Below are 25,642 nucleotides of genomic sequence, written 5' to 3' on the forward strand. Positions count from 1 at the left end.
CATGTAAGCTTGAATTTTTAAGGTTATTAACAATTTCAAACTGTTGCGATTTGGTAGTTCAAGGCATCTTGCGAATGATAGTGAACTTTGGCAAAAACTGCATTGCTCATTTCATAGCGAGCATGTAGAAGAATTCAAATATCACAGATATACTTTTGTAGGTCCTGTGGTTCTTGAGTTACGTTGTAAAGAGCGCTGAAACAACAACACTTTAGTAAAACGTACATAACTCATTAACAACAATAAATTAAGCAAGTTTGCAAAGTATGCAATTTGTAGAATGAACTTTTGCAAAACAACAAGGTATTATTTTTCAATAATATATTGATCTAGATAATGAAAATCGATTTTTAGGTTGCTTCGACCAACAATACCTCGTCTACCCTTAATCACATTAAACATACAGAGATAATTGATTAAAAAAAATGTGCCATTTTTTCAGAAATAAAAGATATCGGTACTTTAAATGATGTCTGTGTATGTGGAGTGGGGGTTGTTGTCTGTTGTGGTGACGGGTGGGATGGATGTGTGTGTGTGGGGGACTGCTCTATAATCCGACGCTTCTATAATCCGAAGGTTCTTTAGTCCGAAGGTTCGCTAGTCCGAACATGTGTTCATAGCATTCGCTAGTCCGAATTTTAAAAGAGGTTCTCTAGTCCGAAAAAAATTTAAAAGAGGTTCTTTATTCCGACGGTTCTTTATCTAGAAGGTTCTGTAGTCCGAATTTTAAAAAAAGGTTCCCTAATCCGAATATTAAAAGAGGTTCTTTAATCCGAATTTTAAAAACGGTTCTCTAGTCCGAATATGAAAATAGGCTCTATATTCCGAATTTAAAAAATGGTTCTATAGTCCGAAATTGCAAAAGGGTTCTATAGTCCGAAACGGATACCGTGTTCTTTAGTCCGAATCAGTAAAAAGGCTCTATAGTCCGAATATTTTATAACATTAACATTTACTGCACCCTCTAGCTAGATAATAGCAGAGTTTATGGTAAACGGGATGACGCTACTTTTGCCCCCCTCCCCCATCCCGTCATCATAAACAAATCCTGCGTTCGCGCCTGATATCCCCAACTTACTGTAAACAAAGATCTTAAAAATACGATATTTGCTCCAAAAATGTTGACATATTTTTTCACCATCAGAAACGAAAAGAAAAATAATGAATAGAACGAAAATATAAAGAAACCTGAAGAAGTACAAAAAAAAAACACACACACACACACCCACACAAACAGAACAAAAGAAGGAAAGACACAATGAAAGAAAATAAATGAAAGAACAAATGAAACAATTGAATAAAGACTAAAAGGAAGTCCAAAATTAAAGAACAATGAATACAAAGATAATGAACAAAATAATGAACATTAAGAAAGAACAAGGAGAAGAAAGAAAGAATATAGGCCTAATAAAGATAGAACGAAAGAAATTTGAATATAGAACAAACAAAAACGAGAAAGGGATTTTAAGAAAGAGCTAATGAAAAAAATATCGAACGAAATCAAGAAAGAATAAATGAATGATGATTTGACAATTAAACAAATGATGAAAATAAAATTCGGACTATAGAACCTGTTTACCAATTCGGACTAAAGAACACGGTATCCGTTTCGGACTATAGAACCCTTTTGCAATTTCGGACTATAGAACCTTTTTTTAAATTCGGACTATAGAGCCTAGTTCCATATTCGGACTATAGAACCTTTTTTTAAATTCGGACTATAGAGCCTATTTTCATATTCGGACTAAAGAACCGTTTTCAAAATTAGAACCTTCGAAATAAAGAACCATCGGAATAAAGAACCTTCGTAATAAAGAACCGTCGGATTAAAGAACCTTCGGACTAAAGAACCGTCGGAATAAAGAACCGTCGGACTATAGAGCTTCCACCTGTGTGTGTGTGTGTGGGGGGGGGCTGAGGTGCGACGGTGTTGGGGTGACAAGTGGGGGGAGGTGAGTGTTTTGGGCCCATATATCTGGGTATGTTTAGGGGTGCATGATGTCCCTGTGATGGTTTGTTTAAATTGCCTGAACTCATTGAGATTCAAAATTTTGAATTATATGGACTTATTTGGAATATTTGGGAATTAACATGGACTTTTAGGGACTTACGGGATATATTAGGAGTTATTTGGAATTAGTTTGAATAATACGGACTTACAGGGATTTACCGGGTTTATTTGGAGTTACTCAGAATTAGAGGATACTTGGGAATTAAGTGGACTTATATGGACTTACTGGACTTATTAGGAGTTATTTGGAATTAGTTCGGAATAATATGGAATTATAGGGACTTACCGGACTTATTTGGAGTTACTCAGAATTACAGGAATATTTGGGAATAATATGGACTTATAGGGACTTACCGGACTTATTCGGAATTAGTTGGGAATAATATGGACTTACAGGGAACATTTAGGAATTACTGGAATAATGGGAATTACACCCTGTCATGGGGCCTATGTTCGATTCAATTTGGGTTCGGATAAAGTGTTGATGACCAGAAGAATAGGTTTGGTACAATTTTCAAGCCTTCCTATTTATTTTATTATTTATTTTATATCGCGCCTTTTGTGGATGTAGGGCCTAAGGGCGAGTTTTGCAACAAAATAAATTTACCCTTTTCTAGAAACCGTTTGTTTGTTTGCATTCCTTTAGGTAACTTGACTAATGCTTTCAAAATCAAAAAAGAAAAACTGAAATCTCATTACTTTTTAAATTATGAATTTTTCGGCAAAATGACATTTTTGAGCATTTTCGAAGCTACAATGATTTTTTTTTCAAACATAGTGACCCCAAAACAGTTCCATTTGGTTTCAATAGACATATAGTTACAGATTATTAAGCCAAACAAAAAAAAAAAAAAATATTTTCCTAAATTTTTGTATTCATTAAGTTCAGATTTCCGGATCATTTTCCTAAGATTTCCCAAACGGGAAATACACGACATCTCAGAAGGGAAAGTGGTATGAAGGTCAAACAACCACCAACATGTGTATTTTTACCCACACTATAATGTCATATATCAATAACACAATTTCAGCCATTATTATGTTTTGATGAATCCAAGTGTGTGAAAATATTGGATCCAAAACATAATAATGATAAAATTGAATGCTTTACGCCCAATATTTATTGGTCTTGCTATGAGTTTTAAAATATGGGCTCAATCGATCCAGTGTTATATCAAAAGTGGATGTATTGGGGCTTTTGCAACAGAGCTCTGTAGGGTAAGATGGGGTAAGTGGGACACTTAAAGATATTATTGGATATAAAACTCATGTAAGTGAATAAAGATTGGACTCAATTGTCCCACTTACCCCAACACTTTGGAGTAGTGGGACACATAAGGGGTAGGGTTAAATTTGACACATAATTTATTATATTTATGATATTATTACATTAAAAGAACATATTTTTTTGAGCATTTGGGCATTATTAACATATAATTATAACAAAACAATAGTAATACTACTACATGAGACAAGATTTTTTTTCTTGGTTTTTGGTGACAAAACCCCCAAAAACCACGATTTGGCGGCATTATATGCAATTTTACTTAGTAAATTTGTTATTTTTGTATCAAAAATTAATTTCAAGAACCACTGTCCCACCTACCCCAAGTGGATGCGGTAAGTGGGACACCATACTAAATAGGCCCTAATTGGCTAAATTGCATGATTTCATCATGATTTTCTGCTATTGTAAAAAGTGTTCTTTTTTATGGTAAATGAAATATATTATCTCTATATTTGGTAAGAAATAAGTACCGTAAAATGGGGTACCTTCGGTCAGCGGGGTAACTTTGGTCGGTCAAATATATTTTTTTAAATGGTCATATTTTCGTACATTGTTTTTAGTCATATTTGGTGTCAATTTGTTATTTATTTGTGAGCAAGGATATGTGCTTGATTAATTTTAAAAGCTGTCAAATGTCACAAAAAACAATACAAAATGTCACCAAAAAAAACTTGCCCATATAGGCCTACAGCGAAGATCAATTTTTTTGATTTTTTTTCCTTCATGGAATGTACGGTAATACTCTGAACAAAGTTGCCCCAAATGCGGGGTAACGTTGGTCAGGCTATTTTTAACCCCTAGGGCACCCTTACAAAATTATTAAAAATCAATTTCAACTTCAAAGTGTAGTGGGGAACCCGAATGTCATAAAAAAGAGTTAATTAGGTTTTGTTTGGAAGCAGTTGTTTAAAAACTCTGAAAAGTGCCAAAAGTTACCCCCATTTTACGGTACAGTGGCTCCCGAACCGGGGGGGCCTCAATGATTTTGGCGAGGGGGCCCAAGTACCCCCCTCCCAATAATCTGAGGTAAAATTCATAATTTTGGGGTAAAATAAAAAAAAATAAGGATCAAATTCATAATTCTAAGGTAATATTCATAATTGTAGGTATAATTCAAAATGTAAGGTAGAATTCATATAGGCCTACATAAAATGTATGAATTTCAAAAACTCCCCCTCCCGCACCCACCCCCTTCAGCGTTTCGCGTTCCGGAGCAGGCCAAAAATTGTGCTCCTCCCCCCATAGTAAAAATCTTCCGGAGCCTCTGAAGTATAATTCCTCAAAGTTGGCCGCCACATCAAGGGAGTGTTGGTCTCAATCTCCCGCAGCTCAAATACCAATAAAAAGCAGTCAAATTATAACATACCGTAGCTATACTAAAATGCAGCAAACCTTTGACGAGCGCGACTACCGTGATGTTGCAAATTCGGCGCTAACAACGCGTACGGCGCACAGTTCATTCATACATTTCCACTCAGCAACAACAGATCGCCTCAGCAGCCAATCAGAGACAAGTGCGTGCAACGCAGTCAATACGCGATGTATCCTTACAATACGCGCTCGTCAAAGGTTTTCTGCATTTTTGTATACCTAGGCCCTACAGGAAATAAATAAGATTATACATAGCAATGGGGTAAGTCACCATTCGGTATCGTATTGGTGGATTTAGTGCTGCAATGAAGATCTAGTATAGCAAGTGTCCCACTTACCCCACTGTGCCACTTACCTCCATCTTACCCTATATAGGCCTACATGTACATCATTTGCACATCCCTTTTAAAGGGATTTTTTTTATGAAAAGGCCGAGGTCATTTTCATTTCACGTCAACAAACATGGCGGCCAGTTCTGCATCTCAGGTAAATTCATCATCGAATTCAGTGGCTGATATCTTCGAATCTATGGACTATGGACCAAACCCAGAAGCACCAAGTGCTGCTCAGGTACGATTTTTAATAGATAGTGGTATTTAGTAACAAAATCATGTTTTGTATTGGGTGTGGGTGTAGCCTTTAGCTAGGTAAGCTTAAACACATGAACATTTTTAGATTTTATGATCATTTACATGAACATACATATATCTTCATATGATGTGACCCGGTGATGTGATGTGTATGTACATGTATACATGACATGTTAAAATAACTATAGCTTTCAACAGCTGTACTTGATCCAACCGCGATCGTAAATCGCATATATTTTAAGGTACAACGCGAACGCACAACCTTGGTTTTGGATACAATACTTTCTTAGAGGTTAATAACTGCGCATCGGTAATTTGGAGGGCATTGACTGTGAAAAATCCAAACATTTTGCCTTTGGAACCGAGGAATATTCCGAGGTCCAAAGCAAAATGTTTAGATTTTTCACAATGCCCGACATACAGTATATTAATACCGATGCAAAGACGTTATTAACATGATTAACCTCATTCATAACCGTCACTTTAATCTCTTCACCTTACAAAATAACACAAATTTTTGCTCAAAAGTTTATGAAAATAGATGATTTTTACATCTTCCCTAAGTTCCAAAAATCGATCAGGCTAAAATAGGACGACCAATAACAAAAGTGCGTATCACAATCGGTGCAAATATGGTAGCGCGCAATTCAAATATAGCAGCCAGCACGCGCGCAGTTTGTTCAACGCACAACACCATGCAAACGCCGGTCAATTGTGTGCGACATTGGAACAATTACGCATTTTGCGGTCAATTGTGAGATATTAATGACCTCAATTTGCATTCGCGTTTTCACAAATAACTAAATGTGCGAAGTTTGCATGCATTTTGAGCAAAATAAATGAGTTTTGTCTATTTTGTACTGTAAAATTTGGTAAAAAGCTATTTTTGATTGTCAGTGATGTGAAATTTTGGACGCTCCCAAACAAAATCACACCATTTTTGACATTGCCAACACCGAATGACCCCCTTTTTTCTGAAAATTTAGCTTCCATGTTATTTTGCTGTATTTCAGCTAGAGCGCCATAGTACTAGTAGAAACCCTACCGTACCGGTACATGTTTTTTCACTGGTCATGTCAGTGACGCGAGTACGATAGCCATCTAGTACCGGTACAGTTGCTCGAGAAATCTAGCCAAGAATTCATCACCGATAGCTTCACATTCTAGGCTAGAAACCAAAATCTAGTCGGATTCGCTGAAGCATAACACCGTGTAAAGCAATGGAATTTCAGAAGTAAACACAGCCGATCACGACAGGCGATCGCATAAAAAAGTTGCCAAAATTACACTTCAGCCAAATTTTAAGACTGTCCAAAATAGGCAAATCTTGCTCAAAAGATACAATTGACTCATCAAAATAACTTTCATCCAAATTTCAACCTAAGTTACAGAATAAATAACCTCTGTTGCAAAAAATTGCACCGCTGTCTGACCGAAAAACGATAGCAACGCACTCTAGCATGGAATGCATTTACTATCGTTGTATGCAAATTCGAAGCTAGAGTTAACTTCTCGAGTAATGGTACAGGTGTCGGTACTGTGCTGTTGTCGGCACCGTTTTTTAATGTCGACATCATCGACATGTCGATATAATTCATATACCGACGTCGACAGTGTCAACAAAATTCTTTAAATTTTTTTTTACAAAGTTGGATACAGTTGTACATTTTAATTACTTTTGCTTCTATTGAACAGCTGGCAATGCATACTAATTCAATGTGTCCCTGACTGTTCACTAGAAGCAAAGGTAATCAAAATATACAAATTTATCCAACTTTGTAAAAAAAAATTGGCATTTAAAAAAAATTTTTAGTAGCAGTATTTCTCTGGTTTCCAACCTTGAATAACAAGTAATTTTGGGCCTATAACTTGCTTTTCTGGCCAAAAATATTTTTGAAAATTAAAAAAAAAGAAAAAAGAAATTTTAGAATTTTTTTTTTGATGTCGACATGTCGGGATACGTGCCGATGTTGACATGTCAACATAAGGCATGTCAACGACAGCACTAGGTCAGTAGGTGTCTGGGATCTACAGTCTGCACAAAAAGTAACTCAGCTGTTATAAATACGCCTATAGATTCAGAACTAATAATTGTTTTCACAATATTTCAACATAAAAAGAAGGATGACTTATTTACGCGCATTTTGATACCAAATTTGTCCAATTTTGTTCAATATTGACAATACAGCAGTGTTTTGAAAGAAAAATACCCCAATTTAAAAGTTGCAGTTATTTGTATTGATTTGAAGTAAGCGCGAAGATAATGGCGGGCTTTACGTGTTTACAGTGCTGGCATTATAACCATTGATCGCTGTAAACTGCAACTTTTAAATTCGGGTATTTGTCTGTAAAAGCACTATGTGTTGTTAATATTGAACGACATTTGACGAATGGGGTATCAAAATGCGTGTAAATAAATCATCCTTCTCGCTATGTTGAAATATTGTGAAAACAATTATTAGTTCTGAATCTATAGGCGTATTTATAACAGCTGAGTTACTTTTTGTGCAGTCTTTATTTAACAATCATGACAATGATTTTATTTGGGGTGTGTATCATCGTATACTGCATATCTTTTTTTTTTTTTTTGTTATTTATTCTGTTTTAAAATATTGGTCTTTTGAGTAAAATATACCTATTTTGACCAGTCTAAAATTTTGTTTAAAAAAGTGTAATTTTAGCAATATTTTTGATGCAATCGCCCGTCGTAATCGTTGTGAGAGGATGATGTCAAACCACTTGCTCGAGTACTTATCACAATGCAAATGTACATGTTCTGGTGCCAATAATTTTAATGCTGCATTTTCATTTTCAGGCATGGTTAGAAAGTCACAATCGTAAACTTGGTCACTTCATTAATAACAAATGGGTGCATCCAGAAGGGCGCAAAGTGTATGTGACCAAAGCGCCATCTACAGGTGAAACGTTGGCAACGACAGTCCAAGGAGAAGAGGAAGATGTGGAGTTGGCGGTTGGTGCGGCACGAAAGGCATACGATTCATGGAGTAAAATGCCTGGCCATGTCAGGGCAAGACATCTGTATAGGTTAGTGATTTTTATAGTTTCAGTTTCATCTGTTGAGAGAGAGATGCTTTTAAATTTAAATTTCCCTGATGACACACCCCAAACTAAAGCCAAACTTTATGTCAAAAACCGTATATTTTCCTGAATGAGTATGATTGCCCTGACTGGCAAACAAAAGTGGGACTATTTCCCCATATTTTTGCTTCTACCACTAATCAGCATCAGCAGGACCTTTATTTTGACAGCATTTTGCAAATGCAAGGCAGAATCAACATTGAAAATTATAAGAGATGCCTTAAGCAAAAAATCACAAAGAGAACATCAAAAAGGTTCCAAAACAAGACAAGGGTTGGATTCGGCTGCCAACTTGCTGGACATATGTACTTTCTAGAAATAAAAACAGTGATGAATATCACAGTTATCGCCTCTCCTGAAATGTTTCCTTCACAGCGTGGCACGTCATATCCAGAAGCATCAGCGTCTGTTGAGTGTGATAGAGAGCTTGGACAATGGCAAACCAATCCGTGAATCTCGTGATGCAGACACACCATTAGTTGTCAGACATTTCTATCATCATGCTGGATGGGCTGAACTTATGGATACAGAAATGACAGGATGGAAATCAGTTGGTAGGTATAGATGAGTTGACCTCAATGTTTATCAACAAAGGCCAGGGACTGGTATATCGATATGCTTGAGGGAACTGCATACAACCACTTCATTGTTCAATAGCCTTATTTTGATGCGGCAGGAATTTTAAAAGTACAGGCCCTGAACAAAATATGATGCGCACGCATACTGCCAGGCAAAAAGCAATCGAAATAATTGTGAGGATGCGTACACATACTGCCAGGCATTGACGTCACAAGTCAACTTATCTATTTAGATTTATTTGTGTTTAGGAATTTTGAAAAGTTTTCAAACTTTTTTTGCATCCAGCTAAACCCACATTGTAGCATAATGCATTTTTGGATACATATACCGATACTATTATAGTATGGAATTGAAACGATAAAAAATTTGCATTTATTCCTTGACATTCTGAAAAACTCAATTCCTGGAGTGGCATTTCAAAACTAAATGAAATTTATGGATGGATGGATGAACAGAAGTAGGAACGAGGGATTTTAAAGAAATCTCTCACTCAGAATAAGCTTTTATACTTTGGCTCTATAGATGTTGCAGAATATTTTACAAACATACCAAAGAAATCATCTTTCATTTATAACAGCCTTACTCTGGTAACAATGCAGTCATTCTTATCAGACATGTAAAATCAACGTTTTATTCTTCAGGTGTTGTAGGGGCAATTGTACCATGGAACTTCCCTCTGATGTTACTAACATGGAAAGTTTGCCCAGCCCTTGCTATGGGTAACACAATCATCTTGAAACCAGCTACATTCACACGACTTAGTGCCCTGCTCTTAGCTCAGATCTGTGCTGAGGCTGGTCTCCCACCAGGTGTGTTCAATGTAGTGACAGGGGGTGGTGCATTCGGTAGTAAGCTGGCGACTCATGGGGATGTGGATAAGGTAGCATTTACTGGATCGACTGAGGTAAGATTAGCCATATGGGAAAATACATTTTTTACTTTATTATATTTTGCAGCATGCAGTGCAATCCTTGGTCTGTTCTTCTCAGAGGCTATGGTTGTAGTTAAGGGGGTACTACACCCCTGGCCAATTTTGTGCATATTTTTGCATTTTTCTCAAAAATTATATGGCATTGGTGACAAGTAAGATATTTATATTATAGGGGCAAGGACTACAACTACTGCACTGGTAAATTTATTTCAGCACAGACAGCAGTTGTGGAGTTACAGTCAAAAATGAGGGAAAACCAGTATTTGATCAATAAATCAATAACTACTTGCCTTGAGTTGCAGTAGTTGCAGTCCTTGCCCCTATAATAAACATATCTTACTTGTCACCAATGTGCTATAATTTTTGAGAAAAATGCAAAAATAGGCACAAAATTGGGCAAGGTAGTACCCCCTTAAAGGTGTAACTGACTTCCTGTTAGGCCTACATGTTGAAGAAATACTGAAATGTATATAATTATAACATAGTTCATAACCGAAGCAAGACTATTGTCCATCCTCTATTCAAAGTTATGGGATCTTGTTGTAATTTGGAAGTGTAAGAAGATGTGGAGATCACTTGTTGTTTCTGTTTGTGTCAGACCAAATTCTTGCAATGGCTGTTTATCAGTATATTGACAAATTATGCAGATTCTCACCATTTGCCCAAATCATTGGGTTTTTTTTTACAGCATAGTATTAGAATCACTGAAAGATATATAAAATCAAGTACAACCGTGTAATTTATTGTGCATAATTATTTTTTGCTGTATATAGGTTGGCCAGATCTTGAGACGAGCCACAGCAGGAACGGGCAAGAAGCTGTCTCTAGAACTTGGTGGCAAATCACCGTTTGTTGTCTTTGATTCAGCTGATTTGGACTCTGCTGTGGAAGGCGTAGTGGATGCCATCTGGTTTAACCAAGGACAGGTATTGTAAAGCTTTTATGGCATGAAGTGCAGTCAGTGAAATGAGAGAGAAGTTCATTGCCAATTTGTGCACATTTTGCAAATCACAAGCTTTCACTAAAACCATTTACATAATAGATGTGTGCTTTAAGGTTATTAATTATTTTAAACTGTTGTGATTTGGTAGGTCACAGCATCTTACGAATGGTAGTGCGCTTTGGCAAAAACTGCATTGCTCAATTCATAGCGAGCGTGTAGAAGAATTAAAATATCACATATATACTTTTATAGGTGCTGCGGTTCCTGAGTTACGTTGTAAAGAGGGCTGAAACAACAACACTTTTGTAAAACGTACATAACTCATTAACAACAATAAATTAAGCAAGTTTGCAAAATATACGATTTGTAGAATGGCCTTTTGCAAAACATCAAGGTGTTAATTTTCAATAATATATTGATCTAGATAATGAAAATCGTCTACCCTTAAAGATGTCGCATAGATGAGCCTGCGATCTCTGACTGCAATAAGTATAAACACTATTGGGCTTTCTGTCATAAACACTTTCTCCTTTTTTCATAAATGAGAAAATGACACCAGCTGCAAGGAAGTCTTGTTTATGTGTATTTGACCCCAATTATAGCTTGGGGTTGTTTGATGTGATTATTTAATTCTAACAAAACATTGCATAATTTTCAATTCTAGACCTTCACAATACAACAGCTGTCACACTAATATACGCATATATTTAATAGCTATTTTTAACTTAGATTTTCTTTTCTTTATCAACATTTTTATCTTTGTTTTCCTTTTTGTAGTCTAAAATTCTGTGTGCTCCCTTGTCTTGATCCTCACAGACAGCAATTGTCACACAAATGAGACCCTGTTTTAGAGACCCTTCTCTAAAGACCCTTCTCTTTGGCTTCCTCATTCATTGAAATTTCAAATTCATTAGGTTTCACTGCCTGAACACAATTGATCATGTCTCACCTCCTTTTTCAACTTAATCGACGGTAATAACTCACTTCCCGGGAACTAAATACCACACAAGGTCATGTAACTCATTGACCCATGTGTGTCATATACTGCCTCTAGCTACAATGACAGCCTGGTGATCTGGTCACCTCAGTGACAGATACCAACCTCAGGAGGGAATTCAAGTTGTAATTAATTATGTTCAGGCAGTGAAACCTAATGTTAATTTGACATTAAAAATAATATTTTTTTTTAAATTTCCATTCATAAAATAAGGTGTGCAGTGCAGGATCTAGACTTATTGTTCAGGAGACGGTTGCACCAGCCCTTGTAGACAAGCTAAGAGACCGGATCCTTAACCTCCGACTAGGAGACTCACTCGACAAATCAGTAGATATGGGGGCCATTGTAGACCCTTCACAGAAGAAGACTGTAGAGCAGTATGTGGAGGAGGCTAGGAGTGAGGGAGCGGAGGTAAGTGTGTATTTTCAATAAATAAATAATTTAAAAAAATGCAATATTTGCAGGGATGTGAGAGTTCCTCTTTTCAGCTGATTTCCTCTTTTTTGTTGCCAAAATTTACGTGTTTCCTGGTTCAAAGAAAGAAGTATTGTTCTCGGCTCATGATAATCAATAAAGTACAACTATATCTGATGCATTTAACTAGTGTGTAAATCAAGATAACAATGAAAACTAAAATGACATTTTGTTCTTACAGATAATACAAAACTGGGATTGTGTACCTAAACAAGGTTGTTATTACCCACCAACTGTCATCAATAATGTGCAGACATCATCCAGAGTTGTAATGGAGGAGGTAGGTATTGTGTGTTAAGGTTTAAAGAAGCCATACACAACTTAGCACATGAGAAGTTGAGAACCTTTAAGTTTTCTGTATATTGTTATAATGACAAAGGTAATCTGTCAAAAAATGCATTACACTCGGACATACATCAGTCTTATAATTCTTGACCTATAACAAGTGACTAATTGTTTAAATAGTTTCAGATATCTGAAGCAAGACGCTTGAGCTGAAATTCCAACTGAATTCAATTTCTTTAAATTCCATTAAATTGTCTCACATGATTCATGTGTACTGCTAATATAAAATTGAATCTCAAATAACTTACAAAAAACAGAACAGCTAGACTCTTTTAGTATCACTGTTACTAGCAAAATAGTATCTTCATCCAGTGATGAAACTTGTTGCAAAACCAAAAAGGCCAAAGGAAGACTTCACATACTTCACATCAAAATAGGGAAACACAAATACGATTCCGTATTAATATAATAACTAATATACATGTACAATGTACTGGTATTCAATTTGACACAAACAAAAATTGTGGCTCTTATATTAAAGAAAAAAAAAAGTTTTGTCCCACATGCTTCTTTTATTTGCAGATCTTTGGACCAGTACTTGTTGTCCTTCCTTTCCGAACTGCCAAAGAAGCAGTGGCCCTTGGCAACAATACCAACTATGGATTAGCAGCCAGTGTATGGACAGAGAAAGTCAGTCTGGGTTTAGAAGTAGCTTTGAGTATGAAAGCTGGTGCTGTATGGATTAATGGACATAATATGTTTGATGCTGCAGCAGGATTTGGTGGTTATAGACACAGTGGGTATGGCAGGGATGGAGGCAAAGAGGTTTGTACAGTTTAGGACTCATGAGCTGGTGTACATGTATACCAAGAACAAAACATTGTTTGCTTAACCTCTGTGGAAAACAGGGTCGGTCTGATTTTTGAATGAAATTTTAAAGTCGTAGGCAAAACAAGTATAGGCCTACTATAACTTTATTTTTCTGCTGTCTCACTTCATTCATGTTTAAAACAGTTTAAAACTTTCTAGAATTTTCAAATTGAGACCTGTACCTCACAAAATGAGAGTCACTGAATTGATTTCCTAGTTATAGTCCAGCTAGCGGGACACCCGCTAGATGAGTAAATGGGAGTGTTAACTAAAACAGGTAGAAGATTCCTATTCTTCAGATCATAAGCTTTAAAATGATACTGGACATGTCAATCTAAATTTCTCATTTGGTGTTCAAATGTTGACTTTTCCCTGAGATTTTTGTTTAATTTGTGGCATGTTTATTTGTCTTAGCATCTTTGGGGACTTTCCACTCATTTTGTGGGAACAGGTCTCAATTAGGGTCGGTATACTCTTTTACTCCAAATTTACAAGATTAGTGTGGATTGGGCGAGTAGAAGCAAACAAATTGGAGAAATTAAGTCTGAGCTAATAATGAGTCTCAAAGTAGGTGATTAAATAAGTAGGTGCCGTTCAATGTGCAAGGATGAAATTTGTCCAGTCTTTGCTGATTTGAGGGATAGAATAAATTGCCATCAGGTGCTGTATGGGGCAGGGAAGATTTGTTTGGTGACTATCAATATAGCAGGCCTAGCAAAAAAAGAGACAAGAACAGGTAATGAAGTATTTTTATTTGCAAAAATACAACAAGCTTGTGTATGGACCAAGATTGTCAGATTACTATGCATTGTATAGGTGGATGTCTTTTGCCCTTTAACATTCCACTTTCATTTTGTTAAGCGACGTCAACTTTTATTCAGTAGAGTTTGATATACTGTGACAAACGAATGGGTAAGTTCACAAGCTTTTGTTTTTGTTTAAATTTCATCCAGTAACATGTTCATATCCTTTCTTTAATATACAGGGCTTATATGAGTATGTGATGCCTTCCTGGTCCAAGAAGTACAGACCAACTCCAGTAGATGTGGACATGAAAGTTTTTGGTAACTATGTCCCTGCTGTCCCATCTGTTGCTGATCCCAAGAGTTCTCAAATTGTTGTTGCTGGACATCAATTGCCAAGGTTAGTGTTAGTGCTACAGGAGAACAGTGTGGTATGGTGTTTGATTTCTTTGCAATCCAATTGAATGCCCGTGGCTATCTGGATTACTGATAGCTGGACCAGATCTATCTTGTAGATGTGATGGCCTAGGCCCTGGGAAGATGAAAACCCAGGTTCAGTAAAAAATAGGGATATATGGCCAGGTTTGAAAAGTCTGAAATAAGGTTTGTTATTTAAAAGTCCAAGTCACACTCTTACACTGAACTGATAATGCCCTTTAAATGATTGTTATAAGGCCTTAATCATGACTATTAATGTACATATACTTAGTAACCATCCAAGACTCTTGAAATCAAACTCTCTATTTTGTCCTCAACAGTATTGACCGTACATACAAGTTGTACTATGGTGGAGCACAGAAGAGGCCAGATGGGATGTATTCTAGACAGGTTTTGTCTCCTTCTGGTGAAGTGATGGCTGTAGTATCCGATGCCAACAGAAAAGATGTGAGGAATGCAGTAGAAGCGGCACATAAGGCAGCACCAGGGTGAGTAAATCAGGCGTGTAGCAGGCATGAGGCTATGATATGATGTATTGCCACTTTGTTCTCCTAATTGGTCCACAGTTATTACATGATTTAGGGACTTGGGTTAAGATGATGTTAGCTGTTAAATAGGCACCACCGGGTGAGTAAATCAGGCTTGTAGCAGGCATGAGGCTATGATATGATGTATTGCCACTTTGTTCTCCTAATTGGTCCACAGTTATTACATGATTTAGGGACTTGGGTTAAGATGATGTTAGCTGTTAAATAGGCACCACCGGGGTGAGTAAATCAGGCGTGTAGCAGGCATGAGGCTATGATATGATGTATTGCCACTTTAGTCTCCTAATTGGTCCACAGTTATTACATGATTTAGGGACTTGGGTTAAGATGATGTTAGCTGTTAAATAGGCACCACCAGGGTGAGTAAATCAGGCGTGTAGCAGGCATGAGGCTATGATATGATGTATTGCCACTTTGTTCTCCTAATTGGTCCACAGTTATTACATGATTTAGGGACTTTGGTTAAGATGATGTTAGCTGTTAAATAGGCACCACCGGGGTGAGGCACCACCGGGGTGAGTAAATCAGGCTTGTAGCAGGCATGAGGCTATGATATGATGTATTGCCACTTTAGTCTCCTAATTGGTCCACATTTATTACATGATTTAGGGACTTGGGTTAAGATGATGTTAGCTGTTAAATAGGCACCACCGGGGTGAGTAAATCAGGCTTGTAGCAGGCATGAGGCTATGATATGATGTATTGCCACTTTGTTCTCCTAATTGGTCCACATTTATTACATGATTTAGGGACTTGGGTTAAGATGATGTTAGCTGTTAAATAGGCACCACCGGGGTGAGTAAATCAAGCGTGTAGCAGGCATGAGGCTATGATATGATGTATTGCCACTTTGTTCTCCTAATTGGTCCACAGTTATTACATGATTTAGGGACTTGGGTTAAGATGATGTTAGCTGTTAAATAGGCACCACCGGGGTGAGTAAATCAGGCTTGTAGCAGGCATTAGGCTATGATATGATGTATTGCCACTTTAGTCTCCTAATTGGTCCACATTTATTACATGATTTAGGGACTTGGGTTAAGATGATGTTAGCTGTTAAATAGGCACCACCAGGGTGAGTAAATCAAGCTTGTAGCAGGCATGAGGCTATGATATGATGTATTGCCACTTTAGTCTCCTAATTGGTCCACAGTTATTACATGATTTAGGGACTTGGGTTAAGATGATGTTAGCTGTTAAATAGGCACCACCGGGGTGAGTAAATCAGGCTTGTAGCAGGCATGAGGCTATGATATGATGTATTGCCACTTTGTTCTCCTAATTGGTCCACAGTTATTACATGATTTAGGGACTTGGGTTAAGATGATGTTAGCTGTTAAATAGGCACCACCAGGGTGAGTAAATCAGGCGTGTAGCAGGCATGAGGCTATGATATGATGTATTGCCACTTTAGTCTCCGAATTGGTCCACAGTTATTACATGATTTAGGGACTTGGGTTAAGATGATGTTAGCTGTTAAATAGGCACCACCGGGGTGAGTAAATCAGGCGTGTAGCAGGCATGAGGCTATGATATGATGTATTGCCACTTTAGTCTCCTAATTGGTCCACATTTATTACATGATTTAGGGACTTGGGTTAAGATGATGTTAGCTGTTAAATAGGCACCACCGGGGTGAGTAAATCAGGCGTGTAGCAGGCATGAGGCTATGATATGATGTATTGCCACTTTAGTCTCCTAATTGGTCCACATTTATTACATGATTTAGGGACTTGGGTTAAGATGATGTTAGCTGTTAAATAGGCACCACCGGGGTGAGTAAATCAGGCTTGTAGCAGGCATGAGGCTATGATATGATGTATTGCCACTTTAGTCTCCTAATTGGTCCACAGTTATTACATGATTTAGGGACTTGGGTTAAGATGATGTTAGCTGTTAAATAGGCACCACCGGGGTGAGTAAATCAGGCGTGTAGCAGGCATGAGGCTATGATATGATGTATTGCCACTTTGTTCTCCTAATTGGTCCACAGTTATTACATGATTTAGGGACTTTGGTTAACATGAGGTTAGCTGTTAAATAGGCACCACCGGGGTGAGTAAATCAGGCTTGTAGCAGGCATGAGGCTATGATATGATGTATTGCCACTTTAGTCTCCTAATTGGTCCACATTTATTACATGATTTATGGACTTGGGTTAAGATGATGTTAGGTTAGCTGTTAAATAGACACCACCAGGGTGAGTAAATCAGGCGTGTAGCAGGCATGAGGCTATGATATGATGTATTGCCACTTTAGTCTCAGAATTGGTCCACAGTTATTACATGATTTAGGGACTTGGGTTAAGATGATGTTAGCTGTTAAATAGGCACCACCGGGGTGAGTAAATCAGGCGTGTAGCAGGCATGAGGCTATGATATGATGTATTGCCACTTTAGTCTCCTAATTGGTCCACATTTATTACATGATTTAGGGACTTGGGTTAAGATGATGTTAGCTGTTAAATAGGCACCACCGGGGTGAGTAAATCAGGCGTGTAGCAGGCATGAGGCTATGATATGATGTATTGCCACTTTAGTCTCCTAATTGGTCCACATTTATTACATGATTTAGGGACTTGGGTTAAGATGATGTTAGCTGAGTAGTAAATCAGGCTTGTAGCAGGCATGAGGCTATGATATGATGTATTGCCACTTTAGTCTCCTAATTGGTCCACAGTTATTACATGATTTAGGGACTTGGGTTAAGATGATGTTAGCTGTTAAATAGGCACCACCGGGGTGAGTAAATCAGGCGTGTAGCAGGCATGAGGCTATGATATGATGTATTGCCACTTTGTTCTCCTAATTGGTCCACAGTTATTACATGATTTAGGGACTTTGGTTAACATGAGGTTAGCTGTTAAATAGGCACCACCGGGGCGAGTAAATCAGGCTTGTAGCAGGCATGAGGCTATGATATGATGATGTATTGCCACTTTAGTCTCCTAATTGGTCCACATTTATTACATGATTTATGGACTTGGGTTAAGATGATGTTAGGTTAGCTGTTAAATAGACACCACCAGGGTGAGTAAATCAGGCTTGTAGCAGGCATGAGGCTATGATATGATGTATTGCCACTTTAGTCTCCTAATTGGTCCACATTTATTACATGATTTAGGGACTTGGGTTAAGATGATGTTAGCTGTTAAATAGGCACCACCGGGGTGAGTAAGTCAGGCTTGTAGCAGGCATGAGGCTATGATATGATGTATTGCCACTTTAGTCTCCTAATTGGTCCACATTTATTACATGATTTAGGGACTTGGGTTAAGATGATGTTAGCTGTTAAATAGGCACCACCGGGGTGAGTAAATCAGGCTTGTAGCAGGCATGAGGCTATGATATGATGTATTGCCACTTTAGTCTCCTAATTGGTCCACAGTTATTACATGATTTAGGGACTTGGGTTAAGATGATGTTAGCTGTTAAATAGGCACCACCGGGGTGAGTAAATCAGGCGTGTAGCAGGCATGAGGCTATGATATGATGTATTGCCACTTTGTTCTCCTAATTGGTCCACAGTTATTACATGATTTAGGGACTTTGGTTAAGATGAGGTTAGCTGTTAAATAGGCACCACCGGGGTGAGTAAATCAGGCTTGTAGCAGGCATGAGGCTATGATATGATGTATTGCCACTTTGTTCTCCTAATTGGTCCACAGTTATTACATGATTTAGGGACTTGGGTTAAGATGAGGTTAGCTGTTAAATAGGCACCACCAGGGTGAGTAAATCAAGCGTGTAGCAGGCATGAGGCTATGATATGATGTATTGCCACTTTAGTCTCCTAATTGGTCCACAGTTATTACATGATTTATGGACTTTGGTTAAGATGATGTTAGCTGTTAAATAGGCACCACCAGGGTGAGTAAATCAGGCGTGTAGCAGGCATGAGGCTATGATATGATGTATTGCCACTTTAGTCTCCTAATTGGTCCACATTTATTACATGATTTAGGGACTTTGGTTAAGATGATGTTAGCTGTTAAATAGGCACCACCAGGGTGAGTAAATCAGGCTTGTAGCAGGCATGAGGCTATGATATGATGTATTGCCACTTTAGTCTCCTAATTGGTCCACAGTTATTACATGATTTAGGGACTTGGGTTAAGATGAGGTTAGCTGTTAAATAGGCACCACCGGGGTGAGTAAATCAGGCGTGTAGCAGGCATGAGGCTATGATATGATGTATTGCCACTTTAGTCTCCTAATTGGTCCACATTTATTACATGATTTAGGGACTTGGGTTAAGATGATGTTAGCTGTTAAATAGGCACCACCGGGGTGAGTAAATCAGGCTTGTAGCAGGCATGAGGCTATGATATGATGTATTGCCACTTTGTTCTCCTAATTGGTCCACAGTTATTACATGATTTAGGGACTTGGGTTAAGATGAGGTTAGCTGTTAAATAGGCACCACCAGGGTGAGTAAATCAAGCTTGTAGCAGGCATGAGGCTATGATATGATGTATTGCCACTTTAGTCTCCTAATTGGTCCACAGTTATTACATGATTTAGGGACTTGGGTTAAGATGATGTTAGCTGTTAAATAGGCACCACCGGGGTGAGTAAATCAGGCTTGTAGCAGGCATGAGGCTATGATATGATGTATTGCCACTTTAGTCTCCTAATTGGTCCACATTTATTACATGATTTAGGGACTTGGGTTAAGATGATGTTAGGTTAGCTGTTAAATAGACACCACCGGGGTGAGTAAATCAGGCTTGTAGCAGGCATGAGGCTATGATATGATGTATTGCCACTTTGTTCTCCTAATTGGTCCACAGTTATTACATGATTTTATTGGGATTTTGATTATCATATATTAGGGCTAGGGCCAATGATTTATGATGTTAGGTTTAGCTGTTAGGATAGATTCTGGGGTATGGTTACAGAACAAAGTAGCACATGGATGAAATAGGAAAAACAAATGGCTTATATGAAACACTGTATGCAGCACAGTACTCCTCTAGAGCAAGGGCATTCAATCTTCAACGTTAAGGTTCTAAGAAGGTTGAAATCCTTTGCTCAAGAGGTTATGAAAATGACACAAATTTGAATAAGAAGCATTGGCACATTCATATCACTGGCCAAGCATTTTTTCTTGTCTAGAGTGAAGTGTGTATGTGTCATACATAACAAGAAGTATGTTTTACATTCCCAAGCATACATTTCACATGTTATAAGAACTGGATAACACGAACTCCTGATAACAAGAAGTAAAATTTGAATTCCGCACAACTTCGTGTTAATGAGTTTCCACTGTACCAATCAAACTTGGACTTTGATTTGATTTCTTTCTTTGTATACTATACTGTTTAAAAGCTCTAACAATGTTAGTGAATCTTTCACATAATAGCCCCAGGAATAGCCTTTAGCTAGAAATGTATGGTATCAGGAAGTAGCTAGGAGGTTATGGGTTGTAGCTATTAGCAATGTCTCCCAAAGATACATGGGAAGTTAATCATAATTATGTGAGTTTGTATATATTTTGTATCCACATTGACCAGATGGGGCAAGAGGGCAGCACACAACCGAGCACAGATTGTGTATTACATGGCAGAGAACCTGGAGCTACGACGTGAGGAGGTTGCCAAGGAGATAGCCCAGATGACAGGACATACGCTAGAGTATGCACAGCTTGAGGTGGATCTGTCCATACAGAGACTGTTCTATTGGGGAGCATATGCTGATAAATATGGAGGAACTGTACAAGTATGTAAAAGATGACATTGTTTAAATATCAAATGGAAAAGGAATGTTGCAAATATTGGTAGTTAAATTTACTTGAATACCTACCAGAATGTCTTGTTGATTATTCTTGTATAATTATTTGACGCATCACATCAAAACACAGCAGCTGTTGGTTGCCTAATTTAAAGATACTAATGATGCGTATCGAACATACATAAAGTAATAAGGAATGTGTGCAACATTTCACACAAAAATCTCTCTATAATTACATCTGAAATTGTGAGGCATTTTTGGAGATGGCCACATGGTTTGATGTGATGAGTTATATTTTGGTATTTTTATTGAAAATCATTAAGGGATGGGGTATGAACATATCGAATTGCATTCTGAATACGAAGAATGTCCTTCTGATATCAAATAATTTTTATTTGTTTTGAAATTCGCAATGTAATACACATTTTTTTGATATTTAACAGTCCTCGAAGTAAATTTTATAAATCTAATGATATATTCTTAAAGTGTATGTAGCTGAGAGGAAAAGCCGACGATCAGTTGAAAATTTTGACCTTTCGTATTGAAGACCTAATTTTTTTTGGTGTTTTGGGAAAAAAAATCCATATCTTCAATATGAAAGGTCAAAATTTTCAATTGATCGTCAGCTTTTCCTCCCAGCTACATACACTTTAAGAATATATCAGTAGATTTATAAAATTTATTTTGAGGACTGTTATATATCAAAAATGTGAAAAATATCAAATTTTAATAATTTGTCATGAAAATGTTATTATATCGTGAATTTCAAAAACTGAAAATTATTTGTTATCAGAAAGACATTCTTCGTATTCAGAATGCAATTCGATATGTCTGATGTGCTCTCATGTCCCACAAAAATACTATCAAAACGCTCATTCCAGATCCCTTAATGAATTAATGACTTGTAAAATCAATGTACTTACTCAAGTGGATATTGTTACAGACTTTTTATTTTGCAATCTGGGTAGAAGCACAATGTACATGTAGTTAATGCCTGGCTGGGATTTGGTGATCTGTGAACTTTAGTGTATATGGTCCAGGTCCATATACATTGGGTGGGCGCTGTGTCCATCAGGTACTGTTTTCCAGTATTGCAGGTCTCCTAGTGGTCATGATCATCAGATAAATCATCATAATCTTTATATTTATATTGCCTTGTTTTTGTAATATGATTCCAGTTTTATGCAACCCTTGTCCATTTGATTATTTATGGCCATTTTATTGTGTTATTTATCATTGTGACTGTACCAAATGAAACAGGTGACCTGTTTTCTGTGGGCCACTTTTCATCTTTGGATTTGCAGGTGACCTGATTTCTGTGGGCCACTTTTCATCTTTGGATTTGCCACTAGGCCCCGCGTTCTCAGCTGAAAAAAAATGTGAAGCCTTAACAGCAATTGAACCTTTAGGTCCGAATGCACAGAACAAGTTGGATCAGATCTAACTTTAGACCTGGTGTAGCTATGGAGGTTAGTCCTACGGAGAAGGAAATTTTTGGTATTTACATATACTTTATTCTATATTTTCGTACATCCTGTTTTGAGCAAATACATGTAGCTTAATATTAGATGGAAGCAGTTTAACTTTTACTAGTTAAAACTAGTAATAGGAGTAAAGGAGGAAAAGAGTAAAAGGATCCCTCCCTAAGTCTAACCTACATAGTTAGACTAGGTCTAACGTTAGACCTGGTCTGACTGACCCTGATCATTAAGTTTTGATGTTGACAATGACCTTTGTTCAGGTCCCACTATAAAACGCCATTCTGTATTAAATTTTTGTAGGAAACCTTACTCTATGGAGCTACAGTGAAAATCCATGAGCCAGTAGGTGTTGTGGCTATAGCTTGCCCAGACCAGTACCCACTCCTGGCATTTGTCTCTCTGTTTGCACCAGCCGTTATCAGGGGTAATACAGTGCTTATTCTACCCAGTGAGAAGTACCCACTGTCTGCTATGGGATTTTACCAGGTAAGTGTATCAGCATAGTTTGAGAGACTGAAAGTTAGTGAAACAAATGGCTAGTGAAACCATAGAACCCAAATGATTCCCTGAACTGAATGATTTATTGAAGATTGTTTGGGGGGATTGCAATGTTCACAGCCAGCCAAGAAGAATGGTGTTCCCAAAGTGTCTGGTATTGTCATACTAATAATATTATGTTTCTGTAGCCGAAGGGGGTAAGGGGGTTCTGTGCAATCAAAAATTCACCCATAATGCAAATTTGAAATCAAAATATACCACAACATTTTCCCTAACACCCATTTCAGCATCCACTTGCAGGGACTTATAATTAAGCCATAATGTGTGATTTACTCCACAGTGATACCCTCAATTTTGCATAAATTTATACTTTTCGCATGATTGTAATAAAATAATAAGCCTTAGTCTGAAGTGCTTTAATTACAGTAAAATTTAAGGTTTTATAAAATCCTGAGATCTCCGGGTTTATTCCAAGTTCACCGATTGAGTGATGGCTGACACGCTTGTGCATGTGTATCATTGAAACACTTAAGAATCAGTGACGTATAATCTGTGTTTATCGCTATTAGTTTTACATCGAACGTAAAATTTATTCGTAAACCCCAGCTGCATGAAGCTCATAATGATCGGCGAGCTAATACACGCATTAACAATAATTATAGGTGCTGGAAGGAAACTAACATTTTGTAGAAAACAAATAAGAATCTATTCTTTATTTAAATGGCACATTATTGCTTTATAGCTGAAGACCAAATTAAAATGACTGGTTTACGTATGACGTTCTGACACCAAAAAATGATGTACTGCACAGGTCTGCAATCAATCACATCATGCTTTTGCCCTGACGTCAGATGCAAATTAGTCTTTTTTATTCGGTCTTCAATGTTGTTGTTTTTTTCATATTATTTACAGGTGTTTGACACATCCGACCTACCAGGCGGTGTGGTAAACATCCTCACAGGCAACCGTGAACACCTCACAAAGTATCTTGCCGAGCATCAAGACATCCAGGCCATGTGGTACTTTGGCTCAGCTGAAGGGTCAAAGTTCGTGGAGTGGACCTCGGCAGCTAATCTGAAGCGTACATGGGTGAACTATGGATCGGATAGGGATTGGTCAGATAGGCAACAAGGTCAGGGTGAGGAATTCCTCTACCATGCTACTCAGGTGAAGAATATATGGATCCCCATGGGTGACATCTATGCTAATTAAATAACATTTTGAGTCTGTATAATGTCATGGTCATGATGTCAGTAAAACAAAGGTTGGATCTTCTTACCATACATCAAGATATCAAAATCCTGTACTGTCAAAAAGAAAAATCTCTTTGTGCTACAGGCCCAATTGCATGACCCAGATTTTGGGGATTTTTTACCTGTTTTTGATGAAAGTGGATTTTTTCCTTCAGATTTTCCAAGCTTTTTTTCAGATTTTCCAAGCTTAATGTGATATTTAGAGCCATTTAGCCTCTTTCAGAAAAAAAACCAGTTTTTTTAATCCATCACCTAACCATCCAGAATTTGATCTGGGATATTCAATCACTGTGTATAATACTCTAGTAAAATATCTAGCTTCTAATTCAACTGGGGAAGATACAAACATATGATCTGACATAATCGTGTGTATTTTCAGTTCAAACATCCTGCAGGAATTTTGATTTTAAGATTATCAATTTGGAAATTAAAAGGTCATAGTTTTGATACCCTTTTATTTAGGTGTCTGTACCATTGTTTAGCCTCTGCACATATGTAAGCTATAGTTGCCTATGATCAACATATAATAAATTCAGCAGTGCAGCATTTGTATATGCGGTGATGTCCGTGCCGTAACCCATCTTACGTGCAATGATTATTCTTCATAACATGCATTGTGAGCAGTTTCATATTATTCTTTTAAAATGCATTTTGGATGTGCAGCAAAAGGATTTTCTCCATGTATGGGCTATGTTAAAAAGAAGTTAAACAACCCAGAGTGAGAAATGACAGGATACAGTACTCATATAATGATATGCTAGAGGAGAGTGTTCAGTGTTTGGAAAACAGTATTACTTCCAGGGTTATATTATGTGTAATTAATAATAAGATGATAGTTTCTCTTAAAGGAGTATTTCGTGATACTAGCATCCTCTTTTTATGACATTTTTCAGTAGTATCCACAAAAAAAGCTTATTCCCCAAATTTCAGTTGATTCTGATTTTGCGTGTGCGCGTTATGCATGATTGTGTGTATTACACTGTTTCATAGACCACTGTTGTAATTTTGTCCTGGTATACCAGAACGTAATTCAAATTTGACAATATTTTTGCCAAATAAATTATCTGCAAGAATTTTTTGTACATAAACATTACATAGCCAGAGGTTTCCAGTGGTATAAAAATCTCTTGAAAAGTGGGGGATGAGGCTGTGAATCACGAAATGCCCCTTTAATCATAATGTTAAAGAAATGGCCAAGGGTAAAGTATTAACACATCCACATGTACATTTGAGCCATGGTGAAACAAAATGACAGTGTGTAATAAGTGGTGTTATAATACTCTTGGAAAAGTTTTTGGAAAGTGGAAAACTTCATGATAAGTTTGTTTTCCATTTACACGAAATATGTTTTGTCCAGTCCGTTAACTAGCATAGCCCAGAAAATAAGCAAAAGACAAAATGCCTATGTGTGATGATTAATTTGAAAATGTATTTTTCCACTAGAAAATTTGAATTTGTTGTGTACCCATGTAGGGATTCTTATGAGGACGTACATGTAGTATCAACAAGAT

General features: G+C 37.3%; 1 protein-coding gene across 1 annotated transcript; it reads left to right on the forward strand.

Annotated features, from left to right (window-relative positions):
• Positions 1 to 5,109: 5,109 nt before the first annotated feature.
• LOC140145043 (aldehyde dehydrogenase family 16 member A1-like) lies at positions 5,110 to 25,113 on the forward strand. The gene is made up of 13 exons (XM_072166830.1): positions 5,110 to 5,240; positions 8,076 to 8,305; positions 8,735 to 8,913; positions 9,580 to 9,842; positions 10,643 to 10,795; positions 12,023 to 12,220; positions 12,465 to 12,563; positions 13,151 to 13,393; positions 14,424 to 14,581; positions 14,940 to 15,107; positions 20,683 to 20,887; positions 22,681 to 22,866; positions 23,791 to 25,113. The coding sequence occupies exons 1-13, from the start codon at positions 5,133 to 5,135 to the stop codon at positions 24,088 to 24,090; spliced, it is 2,490 nt and encodes an 829-aa protein (XP_072022931.1). The 5' UTR covers positions 5,110 to 5,132; the 3' UTR covers positions 24,091 to 25,113.
• Positions 25,114 to 25,642: the final 529 nt, after the last annotated feature.

This window comes from Amphiura filiformis, unplaced genomic scaffold, assembly GCF_039555335.1.
Source record: "Amphiura filiformis unplaced genomic scaffold, Afil_fr2py scaffold_121, whole genome shotgun sequence".
NCBI classification, from domain to species: Eukaryota; Metazoa; Echinodermata; class Ophiuroidea; order Amphilepidida; family Amphiuridae; genus Amphiura; species Amphiura filiformis.